The 13,401-nt window shown below is 40.4% G+C and overlaps 1 protein-coding gene across 1 annotated transcript in view; it reads right to left on the bottom strand.

Moving 5' to 3' along the window:
• ARFGEF3 (ARFGEF family member 3) overlaps positions 1-13,401 on the bottom strand; it is a 144,796-nt gene that overhangs the window by 41,694 nt on the left and 89,701 nt on the right. The window contains exons 13-14 of the mRNA XM_069488380.1: positions 3,507-3,673; positions 2,279-2,444 (exon numbers count right to left, since the gene is read on the bottom strand). Coding sequence (XP_069344481.1) covers positions 2,279-2,444; positions 3,507-3,673 — 333 coding nt within the window. The remainder of the gene's footprint in view (positions 1-2,278; positions 2,445-3,506; positions 3,674-13,401) is intronic.

Raw genomic sequence — 13,401 nt, 5'->3', positions numbered from 1 at the left:
ATCTTTTCTATATTTAGATACACAGATACTTACCATTGTGTTACAATTGCCTACAGTATTCAGTACGGTAACTTGCTGCACAGGTTTGTAGCCTGGGAGCAACAGGCCATGCCATATAGCCTAGGTGTGTGTACATACACTCTGTGATGGTCACACAATGACAGAATCGCCTAACAACACATTTCTCAGAACGTGTCCCCATCCTCACTAAAGTGATGCAAGAGTGTACTTAAAACAGGTAAATCGCTCAAGGCCATGAGGCTGGTAAGAGAAGGAATAAGACTTAATATTCATGTCTTCTGACTCCCAGCCAGGCCTCTCTGCAGGAGACCATATTCCAGCTCAGTATGGGATCCTAAATTACCTTAAGTTTTTGTTAAACTCTCATCTACAGACTTAGCTCAACAAATCCCTCATCAGTTCATATCATGTTGATAATCAGATTGCTGCTATTGTTTCTCCCTGCACATAATGAAAGGATCAAGTTTCCAAACTCTAGGTTAACTTCTGCTGAAATCCACCTATCACTCAACACCTGGAGTTTGGCACAAAGAATCATAGAACATAGAATATATTGTCAAATTTTTATGCCTATGGATTTTTTAAAAATCATTAATCTAAAATTAAATAACTTTCTTATGGACATAGCGATTGAGCTTACTGTTCCATTATAAAAGAGATGGCTGATTAACAGTGATGACTGATGAATACAGCAACTGTGAATAGTCTGTTAGTCTGTTATTTGTTCCTTTTAAATCTACTGAATGACTCCTTTTATTAAGATCTAGGTTAGAAATTCATAGATTACTTTTAGCAGAAACTACGGTATTTGCAAATTAAAGCTGGAATGTTTAGGATCCTCATCCAAATTCCAAGGCACTTATTAGCTCTGGGCAGTACCTTCCAGCCCTACTGAAAGAAGTTTGTGAAAACAGATGGAAACCAAGCATTGCTCAAAGGTAAACTAAATAAATAGCTCACACATATTTGAATAACTATTTTTCAAATGGATGTAAATGCTATCATGATTAACAAAATACAAATTGGTCACCTGTCCAGTGATCACAATCCCCAAGGCTTTGGACACAGCCTTGCTTCCCTCAACAATTCCATCCTAATTCTGGAAGCAAGACTCCAAATGCCAGACAATGACTAGGACTCTGCCCTCCATGCACAGACCTCACTGTATGTCTCGGCTCCCTGCAAGATTCCCAAGTAGTGTCTCACTCCAGATTCCTCACTGTTGGGTTCCACCTCCCAGTAGTCCACTCTGCCACCTTTGGAAGAGCCTCCATAACCAACCACAGGCAACATAACATATCTATTAGCCAACAGATTCTACCTCCCAGCTGGACTGCCCTGCCCAGACCAGTCCTGCTCCTGTCTGGCATGGAGCCACGCAGAGCTGTGTGAGGATGTGGGATGCTATGGGGGTGGGGTGTGTCTGGTACAGGGCCACATTCTGCATCCCCTGTCAGCTGGCGCCAGGAGAGGATAACTGAGATCAGAAAGCAGTCTGGGAGCTCAGAGCAAATCCAGGAGAAGCCTGGAGATCTAACTTACTAAGGCTACTGATGAGCAAACTAAACTTCTGAGCACTTCCTCAACTTTGACATCATGGCTGAGCCATGGGAATCCATAAAATGTTGCTTTTGCCAAAAAAAAAAAAAAATTGATTCTCAACAATACTACATATTGCTCTCTATGCTGTCATGTGAAATTTCTAAAAGTTAAATAGGATTTTAAAAATTCTCTGGACACTGAAGATAAAGATGCCAGGCAGGCAAGTATCTGGCATCATGTTTAGTTCTGGCATAGCTAGGAAGGTGAGGGAGGACCTCCCAAAAGGACAGGAAATGGGAATGAAGCCAAGCTTAAAAACCAGTCACTTTACATTACTGGTAACATCCCAGGAGCACTGAGTGATAGGCGCATCTATTAGCATGTGAGAACTTCTAGGAATATTTCCAGGCTTTGTCCCCAGAAAGTACTGCTTATCCACAGAAGAGGCCTATAGTTTTACACCAACAAAGGTGCTAAATTAGTCTGTATCTAATGGACCACAGTGAATCCTACAGACTCTCACATGGAGAAAGGACAGAAAACTCCTATGAAGTGAATTCATGATACTTTCCTGGAACTGTCACCACCTGCCAGGGAAGCTCTGGGGATGCTGTTTCAAAGTCTGCTTGAAACACCATCGTTTCTCTAAAAGAGGCTTTGAAGCGTGAGCCATCCCACCCTGCCAGGTGCCCGGACCCCGTGAGGAACCACTGACCAGTGAGCATGGTGATGAGGGGAAGGCTGTTATCTTCAGGGCTGCCCCAGTAGCCAGCCTCTCCGAGCATGTTCCTGTCCAGCACCTGATGGTACAGTTCCTCAATCCAGGCCTGGGAAAAGACCATCAGCACCCCGCTGGTCTGCACCTGCTTCATGAACTCTTTCTGCAGAGACAGAGCACATGTGAAGGTGACCAAACACCAAATCCCCTGCAAACAAACAGGCTCCCAAGCCCTCTGCCACCTCTTCATGTCATACAGCCCTGAAGCGAGTCAAGACTTGTTTACTGGGGGAGGGGGTGGCAAGCGAGGAGAAGCTGAGACGGAGAGGTCCCTAACGTCCTCAAGTTCCTTTCACTTATGACACCTTGACAGATACCCTGTAGAAGAAGGAGAGAGGCTGCATTTTGTATTTTTACTCTCTGATGTGTGGGAGAGCTAGCAACTGCACAGATATCTGTAACACAGCTGCTCTTCTCACTGGCCCAACAGCACAGAGATGGAACGTGCTCCCTTAAGGAACAGGTGCACTTCAAGAGACACCTCACTTATATAACTTCTATATACACTTACCCTTGCGAATTTACAACTTACTAAGCAAACAATTATTCCCTTCATGCAGAGCCATGGATTTCAGCTCAGGAACTGACAATAGGTACATGACAGAGTGGCTTATTCAGTCAAGGGAGCCAACTGCAGGACAATCAACGTTATTTTCATTGCACACCTCATGGGAGGAATTTACTATCAACCCTCAGTAAGCTTGGTTCTGGGTCATCAGTAGGTCTGAGAATATTTTTGAATACAATGAAGAGTTTTTGTAACAGGAAGCTTTCTTTTTCAGCAAATTCCCTGCACATATTCTGATCTCACTTAACACGTTGATGATATGTTTCTGAACATGTTTTATGCACATGTATGTTTAATAATGTCACCAGATGAAACCACTGCCATCCACAGGCAGCCTTTCCTGGGCCTCGTGTCCACACGCTCCTCACTGTCTGGAGCGCGGGGGCAGCTCTGCAGCTCACAGTGCCGTGCAACAGCACATCTGTGCCCTCACATTGTCGTCTCCGTCCACCCTCCAAAGCCCCACAGACATCACCAGTCCAGAGCAGTGTGGGACAGAACGCACCTCACCATACCACCCAGGGCACCAATGCTCGGACGTACACCCAGGAGGCCACAGCCTGCCCTTGGGACGTCTCAGTCAGACCACACACTCACCATCAAGCTTGGGGACAGGGTTGGCCGCTTCCTGTAGTAGTCGCCGTGGGAGAGCTTCAGGTTGAGGAGCAGGGCACAGTGTGCGGCCGTGTACAGGCTGTCCGCGTTCATCAGCATCTGGAAGCTGAGGCTGTTGTTCCCATCAAAGCCAGGAGAGTGCATCATGCCTATGGGAGAGAGCAAGAGACCTTCAGGGCTACAAACACTGCGCTTGGCAAGACTGGCTTCTGGAGAGCCATGAGCCAATCAATCCCAGTGATAGAAACTGCATCTTGCAAGACATTTCTGTAGGGCAACGACAGCCAGCCAGGAATATGGCTGGGGCCAGATACACACCCTAGCGCAGTGGTATAGTGCACGCACTCTGGAGTGGACCTGCCTGGGCCTGAAGCTTCATCTCTTAGCAGCTATGACTTTGATAAAATCATTTAAACACTCACTTTCTTTCCCTACAGATAGGGAGAATCACTGGCCACATTCTATCCCTCGCTCGAACCTTCCAGTGGCTTTTCATTGCAGTGTGATAACACCCATCCTCTCTCCTCACACCCACGGCCACCTTGTCCTGCCTGCTGTGCCTTGACCACACCAAGCCTACACCTGCCTCAGGGTCTTTACATTTGTTTTTGCCACTCCCTGGAATGGTCCCCCCAAGATCTCTGAAAGACTTGCTGCCTCCTTCTTCCAGGTCTCTGCTCAAGCGTCAGACACACTTTCCCTTTCTAGTCCATCTAAATAGCATTCACCCCTTCACACTCCAATACTCTCTTTTCTTACCCTGCTGTTTCGGAATTGCCTCATGGCATTTATTCTACTCAGCATCATATTAATATATATTTATTTATTGTCTGATATGACTACCATAGGTCAATGAGAAGGTGGTATTTTGTTAGTTTTGTTCACTACAGAATCCCCAGTGCCTAGAACTGTGCCTGGTACATAGTAGACCCTTGAAAAATATTTGCTGAATGAGTAAGAATGAATGAACAAGCTTGCTGTGAGAACTAGGATGCAATAACGTATGTAAGATGCTTAGGACAGTTACTCATAAATACGAACTTTTCAAAAAGTAGTAATGTTCCTCCAAAAGCTTAATATAGAATTACCATAGGATCCAACAATTCTACTCCAAGTTATGTAACCCAAAGAATTGAAAGCACAGATTTGAACAGATGCTTATAAATCAACATTCAATACAGCATTACTCATAATATCCACAAAGTGGAAACAACTTAAGTGTTCATCAACAGATGAATGGATAAACAAAATGTGGTATACACGTAAAACAGAGTATGATTTAGCCATAAAAAGGAATGGAGTTCAGATACATGTGCCAACATAGATGTACCTTAAAAACATTATGCTAAGTAAAATAAGCCAGGCACAAAATGACAGATATGTATGATCCATTTATATGACAGAAAGTAGACTGGAGGTTACCAGGGATGGGAGGGAGGGTAGTTTCTATTTGGGATGATAAAGTTCTGGAAATAGTGGTGATGGTTGCCCAATATTGTGATTAAAACACATAATAATGCAATATATCAAAACCCATCAAATTGTGTACTTTAGGGTAAACTGTGTGGTATATGAATTATCTTTCAGCAAAACTGTTAAAAAATAAATGAGGAAATAACAAGATTCAAAAACCATAAATAATAGCTATTGATTTTCTCCCCACTATTTTTTCTAAAGAAATTATATGAAAGCTTTATGCTTAATAGGGTTTTCATTTTGAAAGGCCCTTTGAGCTTTATACCAATTAACTAAAAAAACAAATCAACAACTATACCTCATACTCCAAAAATGGGGTCATTCAGCCAGAGAGTTCGTGCCTTGTTCAAACTTTCACAGAGAGTTTCGGGGTGATGAAAATTACCCAAGTCAGCTTCTCTGCATCTGGTACTATGCTAGTAGTCCCGGGGCCACCTGCAGGCAGCCACTTCCAGGCCTTCTGCAGCTCACAGGGCTGTGTGACGGCACATCTTCGCCCTCACGCTGCCGTCTCCTTCCACCCTCTGAAGCCCCACAGGCACTGGCAGTCCCGAGCAGTGTGGAACAGAACTGCTCCTGCCAGAGCACGTTAAGAGATTTTAAATTGATGCTCCATTTGTTCCCGTAAACTCTCTGAGGCTGGATTTAGGGATGTGGGGGAAATAGTCCCTCCCTACACATGTACGTGCAAATTACACATGTCCATACACTCTTCAGACCATGTCTAAAATTATCCTTTAATCAAAAATATGCCCCTTAGATGAAATGTACAAGTTTTCCAGAATTAACAGTCAAATAAGCAAGAAATACAAATTTATAACTGGCATATTTATCCAGCGACGTTATCCATCTGCATTTCAATGAATACACAAGTCAGGATATGGACCAGTAAAAGCTTTCAAAGTTGAAAAAAATTCAAGACCTTTGAGAACAGTATAAACATTTTTGGTAGAAGTATATGTATTCTTTCAATAAGACAGCCTCCAACAATCAAAGGTCCAGCATTACCTCTGCTTTGCTGTAGAGAGTTCTGTAAGAACTTTGTGGCTGACTTAAGAGACTTTTTACTGAGAGAATTTTGTAAACACCAGCTAAGGTACATTTTAAAAGGAAGATCAGGTTGAGAGTGAGATTTGAAAATCACATCCTTGGTTAGGACATGAGCAATATATCTCAGCCCTAATGGTCCCTGGGAACTCCTAACACTCTTAAGGTGCTGGTGGCATTGCTTCCAGTTGTCTGGAGGGGACATAGGGTATAAGATCAGTCTCCTTCCACAGTAAAACAGAAAGCAGCATTCAAGGTTGGGTATTTAAACTATCCTGGATCACAGATAAAAGGTACATTTGAGTATATGAACAAGGCAAGACAAAGAATTTGAGAATCTGCAAGTGGCTTTGATATTAGACATTAGTAATAATTTCTTTAAAAATTTTGAAACCAACAAATACTTACCTTAGAATATTTTGGAAAACTGAGTACTTGCTCAGATGCTGAAAGTGAAAAAGGCGGCTAATGTGACTGCTGACATGGAGGCTGAAATCATCAACAGAGAGGTGACAAAGCCCCGCAGGCACTGGTGGCAGAGACACTGAATTCTGAAATAATTTGTTGGACTTTTTGGGGCAATCTGTTGGTACTGGCCTATATTGCACACAGATTAATTTCTTAAATTACAAAGAGCTGGAAAATTTGAGAATAAAACAAAATGAGGTCTATTCTAACAACTTAAGGAAAATAACCATTTTCTTGCTATGTCAAATATAGTTCACTGGTTATATTAATAATAATGAAAATAACATAATATTAATAACTATAATTTAATGAATGCTTTCTATTGCCCAAGACTAATCTCTTCTTATACATTATTTCATTTGATCTTGTCCCAATTTTATTTATCAGTAAGGAAAGTGCCTAAGAGATGTTATATAATTTGTCCAAAGTTATACAGGTAGAAATTGGCAAAGGTTTTTTGGGCCCAAACTCCAGGGTTTTTGCATGATGCCATGCTGTACTTGGTTCTAATGCTGTGAAAAGATTCCACTGCATCATGCTCCTCTCTGATAGATACTCTGTTTTCCATACATCCTTCTGCTCAGTCTCCTTGATGTATTATCCAATTTGGAGTGACAAACTGCAGGAACTATGACCTTTAACATATTCTGGCAATTTGCATTTCCCTGTTTGCAGTAACTAAAGTTCATTCTCTCCTCTATAATTAAGATGAGCTTTACTGTCAGAACAGGAGCACAGACATCACCTGCTTGACTGGTTACCAGTGAAACATTAAATACAAGATTAGCACAAATGACGTCTACAAGTCTCTCCCATGATATTTCCTTTTTTGATAAACATGAACTACTTAAAACATTTAACAGTACCGAAGAGTATAAAAAATAAGAACAATAGTCCATATTTCTCCTAAGTCCCAATGATACCCCACCCCCCATCAGCAAAACTCACTTCCTTATGTGTATGGAGATACAATCACAAATTGAGATCACACTACCTACATTTGGGAATGTACCTTGGTGTTTTCTAACAATATATGTTAGCCATCTCTTGATCCTGGCACTTACACATCTGCCACATTCCTTTCCAATGACTGTGCATATATAACACTGTGTGGTTACATTGTGATTTATTTAATTAATGCTCTATTAGGTGGACATTTATTTTGTTTCAATTATAAAAAAAGCTGAAATGATGAAATAAATGTTAGCACTTCTGCAAGTGTATTTGTGGGGTAAATTCCCTAAAAGCAGAATAAATACATATTTTAAGTGTGATAGGTACGGCCAAAATATTTTCCAGGTAGTTTTGTACCAAATTTTCCTTCTACTAGCTGTGCATAAGAATGCTCTTACACCTACTCTCAGCAACAGTGGGCATTAGTAACTTTCCAAACCTTCTTAATAAGATTATATAACTTTGCTTAGTAACAGATCTTTTAAAATTAGACCTATGATTCTAATTTTTACATAACATCACTGCTTTATTTTCTAATAGATGTTATAAGAAATTGTTTTTAGAGATTTGAAAAAGGTATAAAGAAAATAAAAATCTATAATAACATTATTATAAGTAGTATTAATATTTTGATGTGAATTTTGAATCCTTTTAAAAATTAATTATGACCATTTTTCGTATCATTAAATATTTGAAAACATCATTTTAAATGGCTACATGTCATAAATGTATGCACCATAACTCACTTAACCTTTCCTTTATTTTGAGGCAGTTATGTTAGTTCTAATATTTTTGCTGTTAAATAATGCTACTGTGTACATTTCTACACATAAATCTCTGCCCGAGTTTCTGTTCCCTTTAGTGCAGCCTCCCAGGAGCCAATGAGATGCTGAGTATCCACTGCTGTCTGTCAGGACTTGAAAAACCGTCACATAGTTGCTGGGTCACAGTTTTACAGCCACTGTGGCTGCTTTTATATCAGAGCAAATCAACTCCAGAGGTTTTTGTGTTCTTAAACAGCATCTCCTAAATAATTAAAAATCCTTCAAAAGGTGCATGTAGACTTAAGGATCCACCAAAAGGAGAAATTAAGTACATTGTGCTAAGTTAACAGGAATGGATATAAGGTATCATAAATCATATTTTCAAAGAATAAAGACACAAAGAACATGCTAACAAAATATTAAATAGAAAGTTACAAAATTACACATATAACATATTCATTCCCTGCCCCTATCCTAGTACAGTGTAATGTAATGACTCAGAGCATGTTCTCTGGAACCAGACTGCTTAGGTTCACCTCCTGGTATCACCTCTACCTACCTGTGTACCTTGGGTGACTTACTACTTAACCTCCCTCTGTCTCAGTTTTCTCATCTGTAAAATGAAAATAATACTACCTACCTTATGGAGTTGTTATGAGTAATTAAATCAATTAATATATGTAAAACCCTTAAACAATGCAGGGTACACAGGAAATGCTAATTAGTGTTAGCTGTTATTATTATTGCAGATACATGTAAATGCTGAAAAATGACCACGAGAAAAGATGCCAAGATATTTCCGAGACAACTTCTAGGTGGTGCGATTATTGTTCACTTTTATTTTTCTCTATACTATTATAGCCTCCAAATTTTATATTCCAAAAATGCCAGGGTGTTGGAGGAGGATTTTGGTAGACTATTTATTCTCCAACTCTGCTTTTAGAATATTTCTCTTCCTCCTTTTAGTAAAGCAAGCAAACAAATGAACCCTCGTTCTCTGAGGCTCCCGTCACCTGGCCACATCGTCCACCTGTCCTTGAAACTCTCCCCTGTGATATGCGAGGCACATCCACATTCACAGATGACTCTGGCACTGAGTCTGCAGCCTCCTCTTCACCCTGACGCCTCCTGCACCTCCTGCCACCATCCTGCATGACTTCAGCCTCTAGAAGGCCAACTCATCCAATGCCAGGTCCTCTTAGATCCTCAACAACCATGTCATCCATCATTCCCTCTATCCTGTCTCCCCCACCCACTGACTCCTACAGTGACACTCTGAATCAAGTCACCCCACTCTGATGTTCTACCTGATGTCATCAGTTCAGACAGCCCACTCTCTGACCCGAGTCTTCCTGTTGGCTTGCCCAGCCACTTCCGCTACACCAGATTTTGAATGAATCCTCACCTTTCCCCCACTGTACTACTGTGTTTAATCTTCAGGATAAATTATTTAAGTATTACCATCATCCTTACATTACAGGTAGGGAAATGACATAGAGAGAGGGCAAGTTACTTGCCTATGGTCACAGATCTCTTATGTGGTAGAGCTGGGATCTGAAGTTAGATCCCAGATATATATATGTCTATGTAAACTTTCTGAAAACTAGCTTTAATTCTATCTCTTTCTGTCTGAGACAACATTTGAGAATGGAAGTGACTAAGGACACTATAAGGACAAGTCTGAATCCACAATCAGTTTTTAAAACAAAATATGGTGCTAGTATTAGACAACTACTGATTGCTTCATAAAACCATTCTCTTTTTTCTTAGCAACAGAATCATAATTTTACTGGAGGTTGCAATGTGCCCTGTCTCTTGGGAGGGGCCAATGAAGTCAAAATAAATATAGTCAAAGCTCTGTTTTATAAATTCAGGGAGTTTCTTTCTCTTCTCCTGTTTTTACTTCCATAACTTTCTCTTGAGAGAACAAAGGAAATCTGCCATCGCCCTGTCTCTGTAGAGCACGAATGTTTCCCTTTTGTTAATTTCCAATCATGGATGTAGCACTTGAAAGGGGAGCAAGAACATGTGCCTTAGTCCAGAGGGGGACACAGGCCAGTGTCCAGTGGCTTTGAAGTACGGTCAGTGGCATCGGTTACCCCACAGCAGTCATGGAAGACAGCTTCTTAGCAACAGGACCAGTGGGTCTGTAATTTGGAAATAAAGTCCAAATCTCAAATGGCAAAAGCATTGTGATGTCACTAGAATTAAAAAGACAAACTAACTTAATTATAGTTGTAAATTATAATTTATAAAAATTATGTTTGGAAACAACCAAGAATGTATAAAGTTTCTTTTCAATGTATTGATTTCTACATCTAAAAGATAATTTCACACAATATATTGGGTCCACTGGGACACTTTATAGACCTCTAAAATTTGGGCAGCATGCAACATTCCTGGGACCATATTCTTGCCACATATAAAATTCACACAAGCCCTGTTTTACATGTATTATAAATATTGATTCAAAAGGTACAAAAACACAAACTTGAAGATTTGCTTTTGCCTCAAATTTTATGAGACCTTGCCAAGATTATATTTCTTAATTCCTCCTAAGAAGTGAGGGAGGGCCTTGGAAGTCTGTCTTTACCACTGTGACAACTCATTTATATAATTAGTGGGGGATGGTGTTTATAAATATGAAGTTATCTGAAAGCTAAATGTTATCTGTTAAATGCTAAAACTTCTGCAGTGGAGTTATTTTGTATGGATAATTTTAAATTTTAAACAGATGACCCTAACTATAATTTTACCATTTCTTGATGACTCAAGGCTGTCATTACTACCCCTAGTGGCAGTGCTACACTCTCACACACAATTATTTTGGGGACCACCACCGTTTGCTGGGCTCTCTGCCTTGGCACAAGGGACACCAAGCTGGCCAAAGCAGCTAAGGCTGCTGGGCGCCTCTCGTCGTAAATGTCTCCAGCTGGGAAGAGGCGGAGAACCAGAGGATTCACCAGCCTCTTCGGGAGAGCAGGCTGCCTTCCTCACCACTCAGAGGACTGACCTGTGACTCCTTCAGCCATACAAACTATTTTGCATCTTAAGAGACCAAGCAACTTCATTAATCTATAATCGATAAATATTTACCTAGAATAAGCCATACATATCTCAGGACCTTAGCATATAGCATAATGCAGCTTCTTTCTATATGTTGGTTGAAGAAGGATTGTGTGTGTCCAACAGCAAGAGAGAGCGAAAGACAGACAGGCGTAAACATACACAAAACATATCCCCCTGGAATGTTCAATAAGAGAATGTCAAACTTAAGGATGGTGGTATAAAAGATATTAGGGAAAAATACAATTTTTAAAGAAGGGTATACATTTTCCCAGTCTTACAGTGAAACATAGGAATTTTGTGTATGTGTGTGTGCTCCTTCCCACAAATAAAAAATCCAAAGTTTATGTCTAATTCCAAAAGGAAAAATATTAAGGAAAAAATTATGTTGGGTAGTCTTAAAAATTGGTATTTGCATATCTTAAAAAGAACTGGGAAATTAGAAATTAGGGAATCAGAATTAGGAAAGTTGAGAAATTACGTTTCTTTCCATCCTTTTGACAGGTCAGAGAGTTATTTGAAAAGTCCAGGATTAGAAGTTTGGTGTCTCCTCTGGTGTTTGCTACAACTTTGGATCATTCTCATATTTAAGAATATTCCTCCTTATATATATTTAGATCTTTTTCTTGTCCTCCTGACAAAGGATAAGTTGGTCAGCTTCTTAAAGATACTTAGAAAGCAACCTCTTAACAACACGTCAGTCAGCTTCTACCACGTTCCAGTAACCGGGCTAGACTTTTTCCATGTATGTGTGTGATGTTTTCTTTGTTGGAAAATAAGAAGTAACAAAGTCTCAGCCTTCACAGAGCTGAGAGAATAGGGAGGCAAGGTGGAGGCATTAACAAGTAACTACAATAAATGTAGTAACCATGACAAACACATGTTCAACATTCAGGGATAGAAGAACAAGTGTTGATCCTGGCTTTTACCAGTTCTCTGTCAGTCCTTGGGGTCAGCCCTTTATATCTGAGCACGAGCCTAGGGAGATCCATTCACCTCAGTGTTCTGTGGTCAAGAGACCTTTGTATTTGAGGGAAAGGCATAGTTGACCTGCCTGGTACCAGGCAATCATTTATTCCTGCCATGAACTTTATGGAACCATTAATTGCTTTTGTTCTGTATTATCTTTCAAGAAAATTACCTTCAAATAAATTATTTACTACATGCAACGCTACTTCCCTGTATTATCTTCTCCTTCCACTGAAACTGTAGGTGATGGTCTTTTGCCCTTTAATAACAGTAGCATAACTCTCTGATGTGCTTTGGCCAATATTCCCCCCAGCACCCCTGTTTAAATATGGTCTGGGTCACAATGCTGATGTTCGACAGACAGGAAGGGTCTGAGATTGAAGAACAGGATGTTATCGTCTACATGGGAATGTCATACATTGTCTGGATATTTGGTGAATTTAGACTATATTGGGAGGACTTCACCTGCATCTGATTCAAGACCTCATTCAAAACAGTTTAATGTACTAAAAGTGAATTGCTCTATGACTTTTAGACACCAAGATATAGAAGCACATTGAGAATTCAGGGTTTTAAGAACTGTAGATTGTCATTTTGTTTCAATCAGTAGCAGCTTCTAAAATGCAGTTATGAAACTATCTACATTAAAGTAATGTAAGACCATAAGGCAAGAACCATGGTAAAAGTCTGATTTCTACAGAAGTACAGACATAGCTAAAACTTGACCAGCCATTGTTTCCTAACTTGTCTATTGCTGTAACTACTTCCTGAAGAAGTGTCATGTTCTCTCTCTCAGGGGCAAGATTTTTGACTTCTTCATTCGCTTCTATAGATAACATCATTATTGTAAAACCTAAGACTGATCTCTGAGATACCTTCCAGACTCTGCATTCGGGAGGGACCAACTGATGTCAACCTGGCCAGTGGTCATGCGTGCCAGCTGATCCGATACGAGGAACTGTCTCAGCCAACAAGACAATTTCTGCTTCCCAGCCCTAAGAGTTCATCCCCAGCCCATCACCAGACCCAATTCCCTAGCCCTTTGTTCATCAAACCACCTTTAAAAATCTTAGCCCCACAATTCTCAAGGAGATGGATTTGAGAAGTTTCTCCCATCTCCTCGCCTGGCACTT

Source organism: Eulemur rufifrons, chromosome 15 (assembly GCF_041146395.1).
Source record: "Eulemur rufifrons isolate Redbay chromosome 15, OSU_ERuf_1, whole genome shotgun sequence".
Classification (NCBI taxonomy): domain Eukaryota; kingdom Metazoa; phylum Chordata; class Mammalia; order Primates; family Lemuridae; genus Eulemur; species Eulemur rufifrons.
Note: the sequence above shows the minus strand (reverse complement) of the source record. Positions and strands in the feature narration are given on the sequence as shown.